General features: G+C 35.9%; 1 protein-coding gene across 1 annotated transcript in view; it reads right to left on the reverse strand.

The window, feature by feature from the left end:
• Positions 1-17,796, reverse strand: part of Plppr1 (phospholipid phosphatase related 1) — a 157,808-nt gene extending 140,012 nt beyond the window's left edge. The window contains exon 1 of the mRNA XM_047525471.1: positions 17,687-17,796. Coding sequence (XP_047381427.1) covers positions 17,687-17,749 — 63 coding nt within the window. The 5' untranslated portion in view covers positions 17,750-17,796. The remainder of the gene's footprint in view (positions 1-17,686) is intronic.
• Between the last annotated feature and the right edge of the window lie 6,434 nt (positions 17,797-24,230).

Below are 24,230 nucleotides of genomic sequence, written 5' to 3' on the forward strand. Positions count from 1 at the left end.
GAACCTGTGATTAGTCTCCTGTATGTAGATGTCCCTAGTTATTAAAAAGATCCAAAGCTGAACTTGACTCAAAGATCTTTTGTGATCTCAGGTAATCCTATTAGCCCGGGAAGAAAACATTGACCTCCTCCAGAAGCTTAGAAATCCCTTCAGTACTTCCAGGGCCCCGAGGCTGTTTGGAGTGGGGCTGTGCTCCAGGGAGGTGAACAAAGTCCTAGTGGAAGGGCCTGGCTTTCTCACTGTATGGGGACAGCAACAGTGGAGTACCTGTTGATTTGGCTAGTACTCAAATCCAAAGCTAAAACTGCTTTGCATCTTCAACTGGGTATCAGCCAAGCCAAGGCACTCCCTTTAAGGACTCAGGTGGAAAGGTCAAAGTCAAGGATGATTGGGGTTGTGCTGTCATAGAATGTGAGTCTTCCTCCTTTTTAATATCTCCAATACAACGTGATTTGCACCCTTATCTTGAAATACCTGTTTTCCTTTATAGCAGGGTGTGGTATAAAGTCCTCCAGGGGATAGAAGTTGGGCAGGTAAACTGTACAAATCCCCAGTGGACTCTCTTTCTCAAACAATTAGGATATAAGATTACATTTATTAGAGCACGAGATTATTTAGAACACAGGCTAAATGGGAAAACTGTAAGCTTTCTTTTTCTTTTTGTAATACTAAGAGACAAGAAATTGTTCTATACTAGCATAATCCTACTGAGCTTCCGAAGACAAACGGGAAATTAATAGGAAACTGCATCACTCAGGGAAACAAGCTTAAATTATTTTTTACAAAGTTTTAATTGGCCTTCATCTTTTTTAAATTTTACTCTTACTTATTTAATAAGTATATTTCTAGATGTAAGGTAGGTTCATATTGTTTTCATCAGTTATCATGATATATGTCACAGTAAATGAATCTGCAAAATACTGTTTAACTTTGAGCTTATGGTACAAAAAATAACCCAGAAACTTCAGGTATGATACAGACCGCTCAATCATGGCAAGGCTAAGAAAAACAAAGATACAACTCTCAAATTCCTTCTCTGTTCTGATTCTAATATGGAAGATATATTCTTATTTGTAAGTGGTAAAGGATATTGGCTTTCAGGAAAAAAATCATTTGAAAAACATATATTCTCAATGCCATAATTTCTTATTTTTGAAGTACATATAACCACAGAATAGATATATACACACATTACAGAAATAGATGTGTGTATTTGCACACGTGTTCAAGTCTATATTTTTCTCTCAGTCCGCATTTGACCCGCATGGCATATTTATGTCCCATTGCCTTATCTTGCAGACTAAAAATGCTTAAATCTGGAAGAAATCTTAGTATTCAATCTGAACACTTTTGCAGATGAGCAAAATGAAGCCTCACAGTTCAAAGTGATTTCTTCAAGGCCACATGGCTATAAGAACACACAAGAATGAGATGAAAGCACAAATTCCCTGACTTTTGGCCCAACATTGTTTCCAAGGACCAAAGTCTTTTTTCCTCTTGTCTTTCATGATAGATATTACTTGGTTTTTAAAAAGCATAAAAAGTACTTTTATTGCTTCATCTGTAACATAGCCTGGTTATGGAGACATATACCAATAGGGTACTGGAAGAGAAACTGCTTCACTACTGCATTTGGAGGTGGCACTATCCCCAAATTATTTGGTGCTGACAGAGTTGATACTGTTTAATACACTATCCACAGGAAATAAGTAAAAAAAAAAATCAATGATTTGAAGTCTTAGGGTGATTTGACATTTCTTATAGCTCTTGGCAAATCCCATTCAATTCTGTGCAATAGTTTATTGAGTACTACAGCAGAGGTGGCTAGTACCCTGCCATATAGTCCATTGGCATCAGTTGTTTCTTACAAGAGTAATTCTCCCTGAGGGTTTTCTGAGGTTCAAGAGGACACTGACTGCATGCAGGGCTGACCAAAGTGCCCAGAAATCAATGCCCCTGGTAGCGAATATCAAACAACGATACAGAAGCATGAGATAAACACTCTGCTTCCTCATCCCTCAGTTGACATAGCTTTGAGATATAGTCTAGGCAGCCTCCCAGAAGTCTTCAGAATGTAAGCCAAAATTCTCCACAATGAGAACCTGTTCTTTAATGCACCTTATATTAGTTTTATTCCTTTTCTATTTCCCTGCTCTCTCAGAAGTGGAATGATTGGATTGTGAGAGTTGTAACTTAATCAATGGATTAATCTATTGATATCGATTAAGTAGAAGATAACTATAAGCAGGTGGAAAGTGATGGGGGAGGTAGGTCACTGGGGTCGTGCCTTTGGGGTTTGTATTTTGTTCTTGGTGAGTGGAGTTCTCTGTCTGCTTCTCTGTTACTATGTCCTGAGCTGCTTCCCTCCATCAGACCCTTCCACCATGATGCTCTGCCTCACCCTGGGCCCAAAGCTATGGAATTGGCCATCTAGGGACTGAGACAGTTGAAACTGTGAGCCAAAATAAAACTTTTCTCCTCTAAATTGTTCTTGTCAGGTCTTTTGGTCACAGCAATGAAGAAGCTAATAACAAAGGGCATTGTCCCAGAGCTCAAAAGGCTGAAGCCAGGAGGGATGATATGACTTTTATATATGTAGCTGCATGTATAAGACAACAGAAGACAAATTTGGGGGAATATGCAATAAAGACATTTTCACAAATGAAGAATGCTCACAATGAAGAGTGAAATCTGCCACTAAGAACTCAGTATGACATTCTCCACAGCAGGAGGAAGTCAAATGGCTAAGTAGTAGCATTACACATATTAGATAAATATCAAGGTCTGGATTTCCCTTGGAAATGTGTCAGAGAGTTTGTCATTGCTTATCCAATACAAACCTTAATGATAAATCCAAAGGGGAGAAATTCATACAACCAGAGTTTACTTTTTAGTGGCAAGAGTAGGCACATAAACCCTCAAACTGATTGGACAAGATTAATTATCTATTTTTCATCTTGTGTTTGAAGTGTCAAAACTACCAGTGTTTTCATTCAGTTCTGTCAAAATATACTAATTTATGTGTAAAGCAAACAAATTAAACAGTTAGAGTCTGTGTATGTCATTAGGTTGACAAATCAGCTGTTTTGAGTTTTCACTTGAGTCAGTGGCCATGCCAAAGTCAGTCAAATATTCACGGGTTGCAGACAGACAGAATCCTATAAATAAGCCTTTCTCAGACCAAGATGGGTTACTGGAATAAAATGATGAGAATACAGCAAGCTGAATAAAACCACGTGATAAGAAATCTCAAGGGCATCCCTGAGTTGATACAACGCTGGTTTTTCATAGTATATGCTTCTAGCCTTGCTTGTGCGAGCTAATGTTTACTAAACACCTGCCATGTGCTAGACACCTTAAAAACTCAAATTTTATTTAACCCTTAAAATAATCTAGTAAAACAGGTATTATTAGTATGCTTTTATAGATAAGAAAACTGAAACTCAAAGATGCTCAGTAACCTGTTGAAGGTCATATGGATATTTCATCAAAATCTCAAATTCAAACTTTCCCAAATATTCATGCTGTCTTCCTTGTGGATGAAAATAAAGTACACCAATATTTCAGCATCAAAATGATTTGTCTCAGAAGATGACAAAGATGTGTTTGAATAAATGTCAGCTGAGAGGAACTTATATTTTAGTAATATAGTGTTGAAACTTAATGGCCAATGTGATACCATTAAGAGGTGGGGCTTTTAACCTATGAAGGTTCCACCCTCATGAATGATATTAAGGCTATTATTTTTTTAAAAAAAGCCTTCATGTCCTTTCTAGTTTTCCAGGTCTTACATCTGTCTATCTTGTGAGGATACAGCTTTCCTTCCTTCCAGAGAACACAGTAGCAGGGTGCCATCGTAGAAAAAAAGAGAGTAGCCTCAGGACACCAAATCTGCTGGTATCTTGATCTTGGACTTCCTAACTTTGAGAATTCTAAGAAAATAAATTGATATCCTTTATAAATTATCCAGTGTCAAATTTTTTTTATAGTAGCACAAACAGACTAAGATATTAGTTAGATCAAATAACACATAGTTTGAGTAAAAATTAGTATTTAAACTGTTTTTTGTCTAAGCATTCTTTTGTCTATTAAAAGAAAATTAGTTCATTTCTATGTTACCTAAGCTCCATGTTCTGTACATACAATTAATATTTTTCCCTAGAATCTGAAGAACTTTAGATCTTAAGATTTTCTCAAGGAAAATTGCAGGTTTAATATTCAATGACAAGAATATACTGTTTGGGAAGGTGCTGAACACATTAGATCTCATAGAAAGATGAGTTCTCATGTAGAAACGATAGCATACAATGTGAAAAACAGAATTGCTTAAATGGACTCAGTTTTAACTAAGTGACAAAGTACTCTGAACCACACAGCTCTTAGAGCTAATAAAATTACCTTAATCACTCCTTGCAAAAATTTTTATTTGTCCTCCATTCTTCAAATCCTATTACTTCATCCTATTAAAATGAAGCTTTTCTACTTCAAATATATTCTCTGTCATAGTTTGCGTTCCTTCCAAAGAGGATTTTGAGACAATGATGTAGATGCAAATAGTTATTTCTGAAGTGATCCCAGGAAGCACATTAGGGATGCAGAAGGGAGAGAGGTCAATAAATTGCATTAATGAGTGGGATGTCATTATGGGAAACTGGCATTCTATTTTGCAGGGGACCTCTCAGAGACTATATCAAACTCCTTTCAGAGCTGTCCCACTGAAGAGTGAAGAAGCTAGATTATTTATCCACCATCACTCCTCCTTCCTTGGTTGAGGGTTGCTCCTGGGAGTGTTAATGCCTAGTGAAAATGGCATACTCAACAACAGGGTCTAACATGATTCTACAGTTAGAGAGCAGCCTCAAGAAGAGGAAGAGAATCCTGTTCACAAGGTCCCTCAGGTTGGGTCAAGGGAAAATGGGAAGAGCACTAACAGCACCTGCTATCCTGTATCTACTGATGTACATTTCCACAATGATTTCATTCTCAGACTTTACTGGACATTAGAATGACCTGCAACATATAAAATTTGAATCTCTACCCTCTCTCCTTACTATTCTGATTAAGACAAGTGGCTGGGTTCATGTACATAAATTTAACAAGTGCACCAATCACTCCAAAGCAGGTGGTCTCTGCTCATACTCTGGATGACAGATGAAAATACTATGTTAGTGAAATCAGAGACCATCAACTCAACCCCATGTGGGCTAACCAGTAACTCAAAGAGAAAAATCTCTATCTTGATCACAGATAACCCACTTTGCTCCACTTTTAAAATAAAAGCTGTTGTTTACAAACAGAATATACTGAGTGTGTAGATGAGTTAACACCTTGTTGGTCCAGTTTTGGAAAATCACTTATATGAAAAATCACTTACACATTCAATGAATGCTTCATCCAGGGAAAAATTATCAGATCCCCTTAAACTAGAGTGACCATACTATTCCAACACATGTTCTGCTGAAGGAGTGAATTTTGGGGGTAAATAGAAGAGTTGACATTGGTACAGAAAACAAAGTCATTTCTCAATATATGCTATTTAGAAATCTCAGGAAAAAAACTGTTCGAGTCACAGTTTTTGTTTTGCTTTGCAAAGCATCAAGCTAGGCCAATCATTGAGATTGTCCTTTTCAGTTTCCTGAGTCATGCTGAAGGGTGGCATGGTAGGCTCTAAAAGCAATTTGCTACATTCAGAAATTTGTTGATTACATGGAACTTCTTTCACATCCTTCTCATCTGTCCACTGTGTAATACAGAAAGTGAGCAATAAGAACCCAAGGGTCACGGCACTTGTTTGTCTCTGAGAAAAATATTCTCTATTCTGGGGAGAGACGGTATCTATTGCAAACAGTGAAAATGTCTCCTTTCCATGGTTTCAGGTTTTTACAACAATTTCCACCACTGCATATCACCAGGTAAGGTATAAACTTAAAATAACCAGGAATGTTCTTATTTCCCAAAGCTTATAGGATAAATAAACTGCATAAAATTGCCTGCAAGGTATTTCATGATTTGGCCTCTGTCTACCTTGCCAGTCTCCTCCGTATTGTCTCCCAAACTTACCCTCTAAGCTCCAGTCTTTTAGAAATCCTTTGAGTTCTTTTGAGTTCTCAGTAACTTCTTAGGTCTTGGTCCATGCCAAGTTGCCCCTTCCTTCTGGAGCCCTCCTCCCATCAGCCTATCCTTTACATGAACAGCATCTTACCAGTCATCAGTAGTATAAATATAACTTGTTCCTGTTGCTTCCCTGGTCCCTGTACAAAGGTGACTCAGAGTTGTTAAAGAATCTTTGTAGGCCTGGGCTTCCTATTCTTGAAGGCTCCCTCTCGCATTGTGTTAAGTACATTAAGAGATAGCTTACTGCACGTTATGAACTTGTTCTTGTGCTTTAGTCAGCTTTGCATTGCTGTGACCAAAAGACCTGACAAGAACAACTTACAGGAGGAAGAGTATATTTTGGTTCAGTTTCAGAAGTTCAGTCCATGGTCAGCCTATGCCACAGCTCTGGGCCTGAGGTAAAGCAGAACATTATGACCAAAGGGTATGTTGGAAGAAAGCTGCTCATTTCACAGCAGTCAGGAAGCAGAGAGCTCCACTTGTTAGGGACAAAAATATACAGTCCAAGGTATACTCCCAGAGACCTACCTCCTTCTGCCACATCCCTCTAGCCAAGAGCTATCACCCAGTACAAATTATTCATCTATCAAATGGATTAATCCACTGATTAGGTAACAGCTCTCATAACCTAATCATTTCCTATTACATTCCTCTGTTGTCTCACATGTAAGCTCGCAGGGGGCATCCCATATTCAAACCATAACATCTTACCATAAACATTTTGAAATAAATTTTACAGTTCTGCTTTTGAAATTTGGCTAATGAACAAATAAGTTGTCATTGATTCTGAAAGGGTCAAAAGTTACAGATTGTGTGATTTTGGACAAGTAACTTAGCCTCTCTGAATCTCAGTTACCTTACATGAAACAAGAAGGGGCTGCATGAGTGATCTACGACATGTTTAGCATAAAAAGTCTATGACTTGCTGATGAACTATGAACTGTTTCTAATGATGGCAAGTGCAGAAATGGGCACATTGGTACTTTTTACCAATGTAACATGCACCAAGGAGACAGAACCAGCGGCAGGTTCTATGGCCAGAGCCGCCAGCTGAGTAGAACAAGACAGTAGTTTCACACAAATGTATAAGAAATATAGTTCTAAAACTAAAAACAAGGATAACCATTTATTTCACACAATGAACAATTTAAAATATTAACTTATAAATAAAGAAAAGAAATTCAAGCACTTTTTATATTTTCCTAAACAAGACCAACAAGTGAAACATGAAATAGTATTTATTAATACTCCCTAAAGCTGGCATTGGTGAAGATCACACAGAATGTGTTGTAAAAATAATCAAGTGCTAGAAAGAGCAATCCTCACTATTATTTCTAGTCATTCTATTCTAAAAAATTGATGTAAGAATTTTAATTTTTTGCAAATATAATTGTATTCAAATTGCAGTAGATATAACCAGCTTTTACCTTTGTATGAAGAGTCCTGTGTTCCATTAGAAATATAGTCAATAATAATACAATCTTAAAAAGGAATTAATTTTTTGATTAAAAAAATACAAAAAATATGCTTTTAACCCAACAAAGTTAAACATCGATTTTTGTGCATACCTTTTCTTTCTAGGCCTACAGTTACACAGGTACATATACATATTTCCAAAAGGCACCAAATTTTACATGTATGCTGTCCAAATTGTGTAGAGAGGTTATCTGGCTTGAAGCCTGCAATATCTAGTACTGTGACTCTAACACACCTGGTATGGCTGAGAAGTTAGTGAGGCTGATGGGTCACAGAAACACTTTCCATGAACTAATCTATATGGAAAAGGTGGAGGAAAAATCAAAGTAAGAGAGACAAGGGGTGTTTGTCTTTAGATACTAGTCCGTCCACAAGTACATGGATTCATGCCCGAGTCCTATGAAAAGAACGGCTGTAGATGGAAACTTAAGATACAGTGCCCCATTGACACTCAGGTGACAAAGTAGACATCAAGTTTGGAAGCAGCGCTTCTTTCCACCTGTAGAGAAAACACTAGTAGCTCAATATTAGCATCCCTCTGGGAGCAATGCTAGCAATGGCAGAGTGAGGCACCTCTACCTGGTTTCTTAGCTTGAGGAAATGGATGTGCATGGAGAGTTGATGAAGAAAAAGATAGCTGAGTTTCTGGGTAGCAAAAGCCAAGAGCATGCACCATGAGCATACATGGTAATCGCAAGCTTACCTGGGGAAGTCCATCCGCCTTTGGAATTCTCTGTGAGCAGATGTGAGCAACAGAGGGTGAAATCCTAATTCTAATTGATGCCATCCTTATTTACAGTTGATGAAGCCTGGGTAAACTTAGATTATAACTGATTTGAACCCATTCCCTCCTCTTGTTGCATACCTATTCAATTGGCTGTTTCCTTATGGGAGTATGTATTTTTTATAATACAATTTTAATGACTACATAATGCTCTACTGTATGAATGAATATGAGCTTTTCCCATCAGTGTCCTGTAGTTTAATATTGGAGATTTATTTTTAACATTATAAACAATTATAGGATAAATTAATCTTGCAGCAAAATCTTCTATGTTCATGATTATTTCTGTAAGACAGATTTATTAGGAGTATACTTTGGGGATTGAAGAGGAATACAAAATCTCAAAAATTTCACTGCACATTGTCAAACCACTATCCCCACAGATTACAATTTATAATCCTTCTCTTAAAAGTGAGCATTCCTCTAAAGTCTACTTTTACAGACTGTGAGATAGATTAGAACATTGTAAATAAATGGCAGTATTGCATTGGCTTAGAAATTCTGCTCCATGTAATTTGGAACTAGTATGTAAAGGAGATACAAACCCCATATAACAACGATCACCATATTAATGATCACCTAGACTGGTTCATAACTATATTTATAAAAGGATGAATTCTATGAAAGAAAACACATCACAAAACAAAGAATAGATTCAGTTTCCACCTGAACAAAATAATATGCATCAAGAGACAAGATGCTATCTGTTATGTCCCTGAAAAATATAATGTGTTTAAGTTCAGAATCTGTCAGTATCTTAGTATGGCTGTCTGGACTTATGCCCTATAGAGGAAGAATGTAACATTCTTTGAGGATCAAAGTATTGATGTATCCATCCAACATTATGAAGAATGCTTGGTTTAAAGTAATAAAATGTTAATTCTCAGAGAAACTGAGAGGGAGCATGTTATCAGATGATATACAGCACAGGGACAAGGTAGTCCAGAGAATGACACAAAGTAGGTGGCAAATTGAGGAAAGCATTCTAGGGTAGAATTTGGAAAATGCCACTTGGGCATGTATGGTCCTCAGTCAGACTGTCATCTTCAGAACAATGTGACTTGGACTCATAACAAAATGTCAATGACCTCCTAGTCTAGTCACTCCTGTAGAGTTAGTCTCCTGTCACGTAGCAAACTGGTCATTGCTTAAATTCAGAGTGACAAGGAAACTCTATCAGTGCCATTGACTATATTAATCATTTAATAAATTACAAAAATTGATGACACTTGCAAATGCCACAATTAACTAGCTGAGTAAAACCTTTTTGATTTGAGATTTAATTTTTAGTAGGAAGAAAAATCTTGAAAACACTGTGGTGGTTACTTAGGCTGTGAAGAATATCTCTCTCTTCAATATATTTGAAGGATGTAACTCTCTCCTCCTTCTGAAGTGGGAAAAGGCCACATATTTTTATTTTTGGGTAATGAAATGTAAGCGGAGGTGATGTATTAATTAAATATAAAACCTTAAAAGTCTGTGCTGTGAATCACCACATTTTCTTATCTTTACCAATGTGGCCATGGAAACATGTTGAAATAGAGTCTCCAGCAGGATGGTCCCTGAGAAACTAATAAAAAGAGTCCTTTCATTGATATACATGGGACTTGCAGTGTAAGAAATTGGGTTGTGTTGTGTGAAGCCACTGAGATTTAGGCAAAGTCCATTATCAGTGCAGAACCTATCCCATACTGACTATTAGATTTATGCAGAGGTTATTTAAAAATATAAGATACAGCCTGGGTCAATCTATACATCTAATTCAATCTTCTGTGCATCTATGGCTATGGTAGCATCCAACCACAGCCCATGTTCAAATATCTTAACATTAAAAACAGAAAAGTAATTAATTATTTTCAGTATTTTGAGTGTATTAGGCATAAAATGAACAATTCTAGAAAACTGTTTAAATCTTAGAAAATGGGGCACCAAATTCAGCTTCTGGTCACCTCCAGAGAATGAAATCCTACAAGGGAGAGTACATGGGAGCTTCATGCATATAAATGATTATTTTATCTAAATATGAACCAATAATGTCAAAATAGTACAATTTATATATCTAGGTTATAGTACTTGAGCCATGATTTTTATTTTCTGTGATACAGTGTACTTGAGATAACTCAAAAAATATTTTTAAAAGAATATTATTTAACAAAAATTATAGAAAGCAAAAGGAGTTCTGATTTATATCAGTTAATCTAATCCACTGAATAAAAGATTATTTCCCAAAGATTTCTAGATAGTTGAGATTTATCTGAAAAAAAATGTATAATTAATTTTTAAACTCTTAAAGAAAGCAGATTGCAGAGAGGGAGGTTCACATTTTAATATTTTCATATGTCAAATTGTGGCCTCTGAACATAGGAGAAAGGACCTCCTCACTCAATACTAGTTCTCCAGCAGAGAAAATCCATCTCTTCAACATGACTAGGAGACCAATAATGAAGCGTATGCATACACAGTGGGAGAAACATGAGATTTGCATTTATGTTAAAATTTCAGTTCAAACAATCTATTGGCTGTGTTACCTTGAGCACATCTATTAATTGCTCTATACTTCAGTTTTTCATCTGAAATTTTAAAAACAAAACTTCTATCACATAAAGTCAATATTATCCAAGGATGTTTTTAAGTCTTCCATTTTAGAATAGCATACAGATGTCAAATATGTTGTCTTTAATGGCAGAATACTATTATTGGGGATATTAAAATGTGAACTACAGGTGGCTTACATTTTGAGATACGTGCAGTTATTTATTTCATTAAAATATTGACAAGAGTAAAGGAGCTCTCATGCTGACCTCATCCCTTCCCCATTCAAAATCCACCCATGGCATTTTACAGCACTTATCAATGTTGTACATTATTTTCTTATACTTATTAGAGATTTCGTGTTTCCACCCAGAATCAGATTGGGTCTTTATTATTTTGGAAAGGCAGGTTGGGACAGGAAGACAGACGCTTACAGAAAACAGGAAGAAGGTGTAGTGGGAGATCTTAGAAAGCTGAGTGTGTGGGTTTCTCTAGACCAACTCCCCATCCTTCCCTTGGGGGGGGTCTAAACACCTGATTTCCCTCACAGACCCATTTCCTCATTTCCTGATCCTTTGATCTCAAGGGTCAGATGCATTTTCTTATTCCTAACTTCCCTTCCCTTTTTAATAATTTATTTTAACTGAGATCTTGATTCCAAAACATCCAACTTAGACTCCACAGTGAAGAACACAGGCAGCCTCACTCAGTGGGAAGAGCATCTAAAGACAGGAAAATATCTCATTTTTAAAGTTCATTCTAAGAAAAAAAATAGATACCTGAATATCAGTATTGTTCAGTACTAAACATACTAGTTATAGATGCTTTAATTAAAAAATAACTTTATAATTCATATTTGTCTTTGCAGTTTAACAGATCCATAACTTTTTCATCACTTGTTTGATACCTTACCCAACACACTTCAGTATAGATTGTAAAAATATCCAAGTCCAGAAACATCCCATACCTGGGGTTTAAACTTGCCAGTGTCCTCCTCTCGGTGTGAGGGCTTTGACATTCCTGAGAGTGTCTGTGTGTGTCCACAGGGCTGATTACCCTTTCATCTTTGTTGTGTAGGGGCTGTTATTTTAAAATTACTTTTATGTGAGTATTTACTAAGCACTTACTACTTGGCAAGAATGTTTAGGTACATTACCTCATTATTTCTAAAAAGTGTTCATGAGGAATTATATTTCTTTCATTTCACAGATGAAGGAACTGAGGTCACTCAAAAACCCAAAGGGCGAATGATATTGCTGATAAGCGGATGATGATACATAATGGGGGGTGGGAGGGAGGCAAGAATGGAGGAAGGAGGGACTGTATAGAGGGAAAAGGGGGTGGGAGGAGTGGGGGGGAGGAAAAAAATAACAGAATGAATCAAACACCATTACCCTATGTAAATGGATGATTATACAAATGGTATGCCTCTACTCCATGTACAGAGAAACAAGTTGTACCCCATTTGTTTACAATAAAAAAATTTAAAAATAAAAAATAATAATAATAAAAAAAGAAATACACAAGTTTATACCGGCAACAAATGGCAGAGCCAGAGGCCCAACACAGAACACTTGACAACAACTTGTTTTCTCTTTCCTCTCTATTATATATGAGAATTAGATTTTGATGCTTTCTCCTTTAGCAGGAACCAGCAGAATTTTGAAAAAATTAGCGCTGACAGAGTAAAATATAAAAATCTAAGAGAGTTGTGATGTAGGTTCCAGAGACAAAGAAGTCAATGCTGCTGAATCTAAGCACCTGAAAGCACAAGGTCAAGAGACATTCTTCTTTCAAAACTTGAGTCACACAAAACAAGAAGCAGAGAAATGAAATTCAGGGTCCAGAAGTGATGATGTGGAATTCCTTCACTGCTGGCCCTAGAGGAACACACTCAGAATCATCAAGTTCTGGAATTTCATGATATTATCTATCTTCACGTTTGTGATTTATAACCCCATAAGATCAAGCTGAGAAAAGCAAGTTGTCAAAAACAGGCAACAAAAATTGCAAGTAGAAGAAACCATCAAAATGATAAAACTGTCATATCTGTACACATCAAGCCACAATTGCATTCATTATGTCCAAATTCCTGGCACTTAATACTGTCTGCTGAGCTCCATTTAGAGTTTTGCTCTTAGCACAAATATATTTGAAAGAGATTTGGCTGTGTAAGCTATTCATGATTTTACAGAGAAGACAGAAAAATTGTCTTGAGAGAAATCTACTGGTATCTGGGAAAATCTGTCAAAAGGGACAGGTAGTGTAAAGCATTTTGGAAAAATATATCTGGTACTAGTTGTGGGGGAGCGTGGGAGACCTCAAACGGCCCACAATCTTGTTTTTCAGAGGTTTCAATCACCAACTTGAGTGTGTGTCAGAAGAATTCTTTTTGTAGATAATCACGTATGAGAAATATTGCAGAAATGAAAGAAAAGAGAAAGAAAGAAAGAAGAGAGAATCAGAGGGAAGGGGAGGCAGGGAAGGCCCAAGATGGGAAAAATAGAAAAAGGGACTAAGAATGAAACACACAGGCTATTTGATATTTTTATCACTATTTTCATTTTTTATTTCATTTGTTGTAGGCACTTTTATCCTGACCAAAAATTAATGCTATTGAACTTAAAAAGCAAAAATAGGGGCTGGAATACAGCTCAATTGGTAGAGTGCTTGCCTTGCATGAACAAGGTTCTGGGTTCAATCCTTCACACTAAAAAAAAAAAAAAAAAAAAAAAAAAAAAAAAAAAGTGAGGATGAGAGGGTAAATAGTTCCATGTTCATGAAAAGGTTCATTTTCTCCTATTCCTTCTCTCCCCTACTTCTCTAGAAGTAGTCTAGTTCAGCATTTGCTATTTTTTATTTGTTCCAATTTCATCAGAGCAGGGAAAAGTTGAAAATTGTTGGTCAAAAACACTCTTGTGGACCATGTTGGAAATTTAGTGATTTTGGATTTCCCTCTTATTAGTAATAAAAGTTTATATTTTATCCCTATGATGGTTATTCTATCATCAAAAGCTTTCAGCCTAAAAGACTCTGGCCAGGACAGCAAGGTACATTTAAAGGTCAGCCGATACCGGGAGATGTATAAAGGAGACATTTTTCTGCAGGTCTAACATTTAAGGGTTTGACTTCCAAAGCTGCTTTGTCCATTTCATATCACATTTCATCCATTCTGCTCTCCTCCTGCTGTTCATCCCCTTCATTCCATTACCTTCAACATGTGCTCTTGTAATCCACAAACTTTGTTCTCTCTCCAGTGACATCTAAGGGCTCATTCTGGCACCATTCCAGGGGCAAGGCTGGTCCTGACGTTTTTGCCACCATGAGATCTTCTATGATGCATGCTGCTTTGCCAGAGCTTCTCTATAACTAATTCAGCCTTCTGGGTGGGTCCAGGCAGGCTCCTAATTCATCAGCAACTTTGAATTTTAGAGGATGGTTGGCACCTATTCTCCCTGTCGACTACCACAAACAATACATCCACAAGTCCAAACTCTATGCTCATATAATTAAAATCACCAAGAAAATACATATTGATACTCCACTATGGGCAGCAAGCCTCTCTCTTTCCAGTGCTGTATCCCCAACACACAGTTAAGGCATGGTCCAACAATCCTAGCTCTACAAAGAACTTGGGGAGATCCAAGTTATAGAACATAGTTACTATGTAAAGTATCCAAAAAGGGCAAAATACATATGCCTTGGAAAAAGAAGTAGATACTGACTAGGCTTTTCTGAATGAATGAATGAATGAATGAATGTATTTATAGATTAAAAAATGGATTGACAACATTCTACTGCAAATACCTACAATAGCCCAGAAGGGGGGGATGGGATTAAAACAAATGAAGTGATCTAATCTAAAAGATAAGGAATAGAAAAAAAAAAAACCACACTTAGTCATAATTTGATAATGAAACATCCAAGTATTCCCTTTAAGGTCAGTAATAAGAGAAATATGTTTTCTATATTACTTCTATTCAACATTATACAGGCAGTCTTAACCAAATCAATAAGAATTAAAGGCATAAAAACTGAAAAAAGAAGACTACTATTTGTAGATAATGCAATTGTGTGAAAAGTTCTACAAAATACACAGACACAGCCATAAAACTATAAGTAGAACTTTTAGAAGTTTAAGAAAATTCACATACAAATATCCTATATTGTAGCAACAAACACGTAGAAAATGGTCTAATCCCCTAGCAAGTGTACAGTAAGTGTCAATCCAAGGAAGCTGTTGTATAAATGCACACAAAACTAGAAATAAGGACACTTTCTACCAAAAAAAAAAAAAGAGTAAAAAATTTAAGCAAATAGATGCATCAAATTGTCCCTCAGTAAAGTACACTTGCATACTAGAATAAAATGCCATGATTAAAATGAATGATCTGTTAATCTGTATAAATCTCAGAAACATAATGCTGAATGAAAAGGTAAGCTGAAAAAGGAAGTTTTTGGAAGGTATCATTTATGTAAAATTTCCCTAAAATGTTATTTATAAATATAAATATATGTAAGAAAAATACAAAACAGGCATAGGAACCATGCAGGGGAAGGAAGCTTCTAGTTTCACATATGTACTCATTTCTGGATCTAGGACAGCGGGACTTTAGCAAATTTGCAAAATTTTGTTTTCCTTGAAAAAATATTTGAAGAAAATTGGTGAAATTTTAAGGTTTGGTCTTGAATATGTCTGTTTTACTTTCCATGCTTAAATTCTTTTATGATTATAAAATAACAGTTGAAAATATATTCATTGATCCAACTGACATTTTAGCCAGGTTGTTTTTGGCCAAGTGTTTTAATATCACCATTATAGTGCCTGGAATGAGGCATGTAACTAAGCATTTGATTTTAAAAAATGCATGAGAATCACCTCCTCCCTCAATTTTTCTTCTGTATTACACTTCATTTTCTTTTCCTCCTGCATGTTTGTGAGAGAAGTCATGATAGATCTCAAACTTCCATACAAAATAAGAACAACACAGCAAGAAAAAGAATAAAACCATTTTTCCTCTTCCTTTTAGCTTATGTTTGTGTCAAGGTGAGCTACAGGAGGACTAATTTATCTCTCTAGTTGCTGCTCTACCAGCCAAGTTCATCATTCACGCATTAGAGAGCTGAAAACCTTCAGAGACTACAGCTTCCAGCAATAAATTAAATCTCCTACTTGGAGACTTGGTTCCTGTTGATTTTTGAGAAAATATAAAATAAAAGTGCTGCAGGGAGGATAAAGATGATGACAAATGACTTATTCTCCAATTATTCCCAGTTTACTTTAACATTTTATTTTTCTTAGGACAAAGAAGAAAACAGTTTAAAAGGTAGTGCTGTACCTTGTATCCTTTCTGCATGAGCAGCAACAATAAGTATTCCTTTTCCTTCATCACAAGAACAACAGTAACTAGAATCCACAGTATGCATAACATGTAGCTATTGTCTGACTGGAGTTATCTTTGGCTCTGTGCAGCATATTTATAGAGAATGCAGAGGCTTGTTTATGGTCTGTGAGCTGAGGTCTTTGTTTATCCTCTCAGAGGTTTAACTTAGACCAAGTCTGTGTGTTCCTTGACTTACATTAGCATTCTGTCCCAACCTTCTCTACTTTTTTCTAATTCTGTAAAACAACCTGGTTCATGAAAATCACTGGAGAATAAATCATCAAGTAATATGAAACTGCCAAGCAATATCCATAAGGTGAAACTCAACAATCAGACACACACACACACATATTTGTCCAAAATTCAGAATGCTCAAAATTATCTCACTACATAGACACAGATACATTTATTGCAAAGGGGAATTAATTTTAAATTTTAAAAAAATTATCAAAATGATTCATAAGCTGTGTCTAAAAATCCCAAGTACTGAAAGTTCATTTTGCTAATTAAGTGGTTATTTAACCCGAGTGTCTGTTTTCACATAGATAGTAAAATATATCAACAAGCAGGTTCCTCCCACAGTAGGTCAAAAAGATGCCTATGATAGAATATGCCATAGCTGACCTGTGGGATGGCGACTATGCAGACAGTTACCAAGCAAACAGGAAGCTCAGGCACTGACTCTTCAGCTCTTTATATTGTCATATTTTAAACCTGATCTTTAGGATGAAAAACAATCCCTTCAATCCCCTATCTTCTTGAGAAAACATAAGCAGTATCTTTGGCAAAACAACATCTTTATTATGAGATAACCAGGTAAACAGATTTTTATTTAATTTAAATCATGATTCCAAATTTCCTGAAATTTCCAAAAGGATGCTGGAAAAACTGTTTTCTGGCCCACAACTGGGGCAACCCAACAAAGTAATTCATGACCAAAAGAAACCACACATTATACGAGTTCCTGACACCTCACCAAAGAAAAGTACCCAGTGGAAATGGGCAACTTTATGATTATTTTTCTTTATTTGGGCTTCAAGGCAAAAGACCATAAAATAACATCAGTAAAATGCCTTGCTTATTGAATCCTGAAAAAGGATATTGAATTTTTAAAAAGAATTTAATTAAAATGCTGCATTCTCTTTCAGAGTTAATATATTTAGATCACAATTAAAAATAAAATATAAAAAATTTATTCTGTAACCCAAATATAAAGTTTAAAAGCCTTCCTACTTTATGTCTTCCTATTTAAGAAACATTTTATGTAATTCTTTACCAATATTAGCCAAAATTTACCTATCAATCATAAGATTAAATAACTTATAAAACAATCCAAGCTCTCAGCATAAAATCTGTTCTTATTACAATTTGCCATAAATTAAAAAAATACACATACCTCAACAAATATAAAACATGGGATGATGGAATAACTTCGTTGAGTGTTGTTTCCTACAGCCATTTCTCAGATCATGTAGCAAGACTGTACCGTCTAGAACTGTCCAGACTGAAACAGAAATAAATTTCATGGTGTAAGAGCCATATGTTTAGAAGTCCCTTAGGTACATACATAAAAATATCAGTAACCCTCTAGACAAGCAGGCTGTGTATAAACAATGCAAAATAGTGATCTACAGCACAGTGAGGCAGGACTAATAATCATTTTAATGAAAAGAAAATAAGATACACCAGCTGTAAATAGTCTTAGAGTCAAAGTGACCAGGTAAGGGCCCCTTGTGCATGGAGGTATAGCAAATAGAATTCTAGTTGCAGGGCATTATTTAGGTCCTTAACCTGGGAGATTGCTGTCCTGTCATGATTCAGTGTAGGCACTAACCTCTGACTTCCTTCCTTCACCATCATTTGCCTTGACTACATGGCCATTAACTACTTTGGGTTAATACATCACCAATCTGTCTCTCTGAGTTCCCTCTGCCCAGTTTGTGACCCAGACACAAAACATTAAAGCAATACTACATTCTCCTAACTTGTAAGAATGGACTAGGTGGGCAACAGCAGATAACTGTTAAAGTATTTTATTAGAATATCCCCAATCTGCTTCAAACTGAAAATGTTCTTGTATTAGGAGGTCTGTTCATTTTGGTTCTTCCAAATAAGAGCACTGGAATGGAGATTTTTAAGCTTTTCTGAAACTTGCCAGATAAAATAATTTTTCCACGACACTTTTTATTCGCTAACTAAAGCAACGGTACACATGTTTTCTGTATCTGCTCTTGACGATTATCTTTTACTTATTCAGTTCTATGTCACCAGTTCTTCTGGATTTTGATATGAATTACTTATCTACTTGAATGGCCAACTGTACTTTAAAGGTCACAAATTAATGTTAATGTCTTTATTTCTCTCGTTACTAAGTCTTCTCTTACCCTTTTCCAGAATAACATTTCAAAATATATTACCTTCTCTTTTTGAGATGCCAACTACTCACTTATGAATTGAAACCTGCTCTGACCAAATTTAATATTATATGTTTTATAAGTTCCTACCAATCATAATATTTAAATTATTTAAGGTTTTAGATAGCTTATTTTTCCATTAAAAATGGATGTTATCTGTTAAAAAATAATACCCACAATACATTATTATTTCACCTTCTATTTTTTTTTGGGGGGGGGGTAACCAGGGATTGAACTCAGGGGCACTCGACCATTGAACCGCATCTCCAGCTCTATTTTGTATTTTATTTAGACATGTCTCACTGAGTTGTTTAGAGTTTCTCTTTTGCTGAGGTTGGCTTTGAACTCATGATCCTTCTGCCTCAGTCTCCCAAGCGGCTGGGATTACAGACATGCACCACTGTGTCCAGCTCACCTTCTATTTTTGATTTAAGAAGAATATTTTCTACATCAATAAAGGAATCTACATGCATATATGTTTTCACACATTGATTTGGCAATCATGTATTATTTTCATTTTAGCCTTCTTAACTCAAATCTTAGAATTCACTTATCAGTATTTATAATTCAGAAGTGTTTTCCTGCTAGCATCAACTAAATACAGTGCCATATATACAAAAAAGAAATATTTTAATTATTGTCCAAGTGGACAGGGGCATCAGAAGAAGCCAAGAAATTAGACACCTAGTATTTTAGATGACTTCTCTAATTAAAAAAGAAGTACAATAAAAGGAAGAATGAAAGACAAACTTTGGGGTATCATATAAAATTCTCCCTTATCTTCATTCTTCTGGGTGTGTGTGTATGTGTGGGTGTGTGTGTAGGGAGGAAGGAGAGGGAAGGGGAGGGAACTACACCAAAGTATATTTTATATATCATACAATTCACCCATTTCAAGTGTACAATTCAATGACATTTTAGAAACTTATCAAGTTGTACAACTATCACACACACAAAAAAAGTTTAAAACTTTTTATCACCCCAAAGAACTCATGCCTATTTTCTATTAAGACCTATTATTACCTCCTTCACTATCTCCCAAACCCAGAACCATTCATCAACCATTTATATTGGATATTTTGAGTCAATCTGATCATACAATATGTAGTCTCTTGTGTCTAGATTCTTTCATTTAGCATAATGTTTGAGATTTTACTCATGTTGTAGCACATATCAGCTATTTTCACCCTTATTATTGCCAAATAGTATTTTGTCATATGGCTATTACAACTCCACCAAGAGGTAGAAATTTAGGCCATTTCAAATTTTTTATTGTATCGAATGTTATGATGGATAGTGATACAAATAACATCAATGTACAAGTCTTTGTATGACCATATATTTTAATCCTCCATGGTAGATACCTGTAAGAGTTGCTAGATTACATGTTGAATTAGGTTTGATTTTTAAGAGACCTGTCAAAGTGTTTTCCAGAGTGGTTATGTCTTTTCACATTCCTGCCAGCAGTATATAAGGGTTCCCATTTCTTCACATCCTCATTAACATTTTTATTATCATTTTTATTACAACCATTCTAGTGGGTATGAAATGGTATCTCATTGTGGTCTTAATTTGCATTTTGGTAATAACAAATAATGTTGAGCATTCTTCCTTGAGCTTGTTAGCTAGTTTCATATCTTTTTTCATAAAATATCTATTCAAATATTTTTATTTTATGATTGGATTGTTCATCTTATCATCAAGGTGTTCGACCTCTTTGTATATTCTGGATACAAGTCATTTATCAGATATGTATTTTGCAATTATTTTCTTCTGCTCTCTTCCTTGCCTTTTAATGTTGTTAATTATGCATTTTATATGCATATTTTACTAGTATAATAATTTTTAATCAGAGACTATTCTTGTTAAACTTTAATTTCAAAGACCATTGAATACTAATACAGGTATGTGTGTGGGGGGGTGTTTTCGTGGTTTTGTTTTTTGTGATCCTAGGGATTGGACCCAAGGACTCATGCATGCTAGGCAAATGCTCTACCACTGAGCTACATTCCCAGTCAGTTAGTCCAGATTTTCAACAGCAATTTAAAATGCAAACACTATAGAAGTTGAGGTCAAGACAAAATGAAATTAAGTGTTAGGAATCATAAGAAAAGACTAACAACTTAGAAAAAGAGATTCAGTGAATAAACAATTTGTAGAAGAAATATGGCCAAGGAACATATGAAAATATTCACAACCTCATTAATTAAGTCAGATTAAGAAAACTAAAACAAACAACATGGAGATTTCACACTTTTGAAATTGGCAAAAAGTAAAAGTCTGATAGTTTCGAGGGCTGAGCAGTGTGGAGCAGCAGATGCTCTTCCACACAGCTGGAACAACCACATCCAAAAATGATTCAGCAGCATTTAGTATGGTGGAAGATGCTCATTCTTTTCACCACACCCACAAAAAAATACTCTTTGAAAAATTCTCACTATACAAAAATCAGTTGCATTTCTACATGTTAACAATGAACTATTTCAAAAATAAATTAAGAAAAAAATTCCATTCATAATACCATCAAAAAAATGACATCACTTACATGTTACCAAGGCCTTAAAAATTCTGAACACTGAAAACTATAAACATTGATGAAAAAATTGACCCCAAAGTAGGGGGAGAGGCATCCCATGTTCATGAATTGGAAGAATTAATATGTTTAATGTGATTAAAAAGACTACTTCTCAAAGTAGTTTACGGATTCAATGTAACCCCTATTAAAATTCCAATGACATTTTTCACAGAAATAGAAAAACAATTCTAAAATTCCCATGAAACCAGAAAAGACCCCAAATAGTCAAAGCAATCTTGAATATAAAAGAACAAAACCAAAGGCATCATTTCCTGATTTCAAAATATATTACAAATTTTCAGTAATGGAAACTATTTCTTTGCTGAGGCTTTCAAATATTTTATTGATTTCAAGCACATTTATGATTGTCATTGAAGCATTTGTATGGTGACTACTTCACGATTCTTGTCAGATAATCCTAACATCTACATTATCCTGGCATTTGTGTTGGTGGATCGTCTTTATTCAGTTTGAGATTGTCCTCTGACACTGCTTCAGCAGATGAAGGAGAAATATCCCCATGTACTGCCATAGGAGGAGGAGAGTCCAGGATCTCCATTTGACCTTCTGATACTTGGTTGAGGAGGGGTCCATTGTTACGGCTGCCAGAGGTGAAGTTCAGGCTTCTCACTAGGCCTCCACTGAAATCACGCTAGCAGAGAAGGGAAGAGGTATCTGTTTACTGCTTCTCATCTGGCCTCCACTGCCACTGTGGGGAGGGGGCTTTGTTATTGGTGAGTGTGGTAAAGCTGACTTTCCACTGGGCTTCCTTGGATAATACAGCAATGAGGAGAGGGGAGGGGTGCCTCATTACTGCTAATTGGAATGGCAGTATTGACAACCCACATTTTCTCCCCTGTTACTGTGGGGTGGGGGTAGCAGCTCACTGTTGCTCAGCCTGAAATAAAGTCCTGGCTCCCCACTTGACCTTCTCTGCCGCGGCCATAGCAGGAGTCTGAGGACTTTATTTATAGTCTGGCAAGAGTCAATGTCTAGGCTCACAACCCAGGCTTTGCTGGCAGGTGGCGTTTGACTGGGGCCCAGCGGGCATTATCTCAAAGTTGTCTGGTTTGTTAGGCTTTTCCTGGACCTTTGGCTAGAGTGAGCAGGCTTTTTTCCACCCATGCCCCCCTCTGTTGCTATTGATGTCTGCAGTTGCCAGTTTCTTTAGTCCTCAATCTGAAATAAGTAAAATAAAAAGAAAATCCTGGAACTCACTACTGTATTGTTCCTTATTATGTGAGGTCCTTAACCAGTCAGCCTTTTCTCTGTCTTTAGAATTATTATGTTGGTTTTATATATCATGTTCTAGGTTTCTCATTCTACTCAGTGAGAGGAATAGAATACATCCTACTCTGCTTTCACAGAAACATATCATACATGAGAGTGGTGGAGATTCTTGTGTAGGCCAGCTCTGCTGTGTTCCCATGAATTTGAGTGAATTTGAGTTTTTTTTTTTAGTTTTTTTTAATTTTTATTTTTTTTTATTTTATTATTATTTTTTTTTTATTGTAAGTTTTTTGGTACCTGAGGTTTCAAAATACCAGAACAAACTACATCATTCATTCATTCTTTATGAGTCCCTAATTCATATCAGGTAATCCATAATCATGATTAGAAGCAATAAGGTAGTCAAATACACGGAATTTCAAGAGCTGACAGGTCTCAAGAAGAAATTAAAAAACAAATATACAAACAAATACAATGATGTGCTACAGGTACCAACATAAAATAAGTAAGAGGAATAAGGTTGACACAAAAGAATCATCAGATCCAAATCCTGGGGTCAGAGGTCTCTCTTCTATTATTCATAGCAGACACAGTGTCAAGGACTCAGGATACCCTTTTGAAGCCTATGAAAATTTTTGATTTCTTTTGAAATGAAAAGAAAAAATTAACTCAGATAGAAAAAAAGGTTTTAATATATAATAATATATTCAAGTTTATGACAGTTCAATTATGAAATATAAATTTTACATTTCACAGAGAAAGAGGGCCATGAAGGCAAAGTGTCTAAGACCCATGAAATAATAATGTAGCACTGGAAGGAGGAAAGGTAAGGAAGGTTTGTTAGAGGAAATGGCCATTTAGGTTGACTGAAAAATGTTAGTTGCTCCCTTACCAGACCGAGATGAGAGATGAGAGAAGCATTTAGCTAAAGAGAATAGCAGGAACAAATGTTTCAGAGAGACGAATAAGTCTAACATGTCTGTGAAACTCTGAAAAACAAACCAGATCAAATGTATGAAATCCAAAAGCAAGATGTAGATGCTTCCAAAACTCTGTTATGTACATGCAATACTTTATGCAAAAGCTCATAATCAGAATACCTTAAGGGGAAGAAATACAGGATTGGTTATTTCCATATCAGATGATATTATGGCTTAAATATTAGGTGACCCCAAAAGCTCATGTGTGAGACAATGCAAGAATATTCAGAGGCAGAATGATTAGGTAATAAGAGCTATAACCTAATTGTGAATTAATCCACTGATAGGGATTAACGAGGTGGTAATTTAGGTAGGTAGGGTATGACTGGAAGCAGTAAGTCACTGGGGGCATGCCTTTGGGGTTTGTATTTTGTTCCTGGTGAGTAGAGCGCTCTCTCTGCTTCCTGGATGCTAAATCTTGAGCTGATTTCTTCTGCTATGCTCTTCTACCATGATGTTCTGCCTCACCTCCGGCCCTGAGCCATGGAATATGCTGACCATGGACTGAACCTCTGAAACCATGAGCCAAAATAAAATTTTCTCCTCTAAAGTGTTCTTGTCAGGTCTTTGGGTCACAGTAACACAAAGCTGACTAAAATTGATGAGAACATAAAACAAAAAAATAAATAAATAAAGGGATCCATATTGATAGACACTACACTTTATTAATTATCTTAGAATAAGTTCTTCATTTCTAGGCAGTATCAGAATCCCAGTGAAGAATTGAGCACCATCTCATGT

Source organism: Sciurus carolinensis, chromosome 14, assembly GCF_902686445.1.
Source record: "Sciurus carolinensis chromosome 14, mSciCar1.2, whole genome shotgun sequence".
NCBI lineage: Eukaryota > Metazoa > Chordata > Mammalia > Rodentia > Sciuridae > Sciurus > Sciurus carolinensis.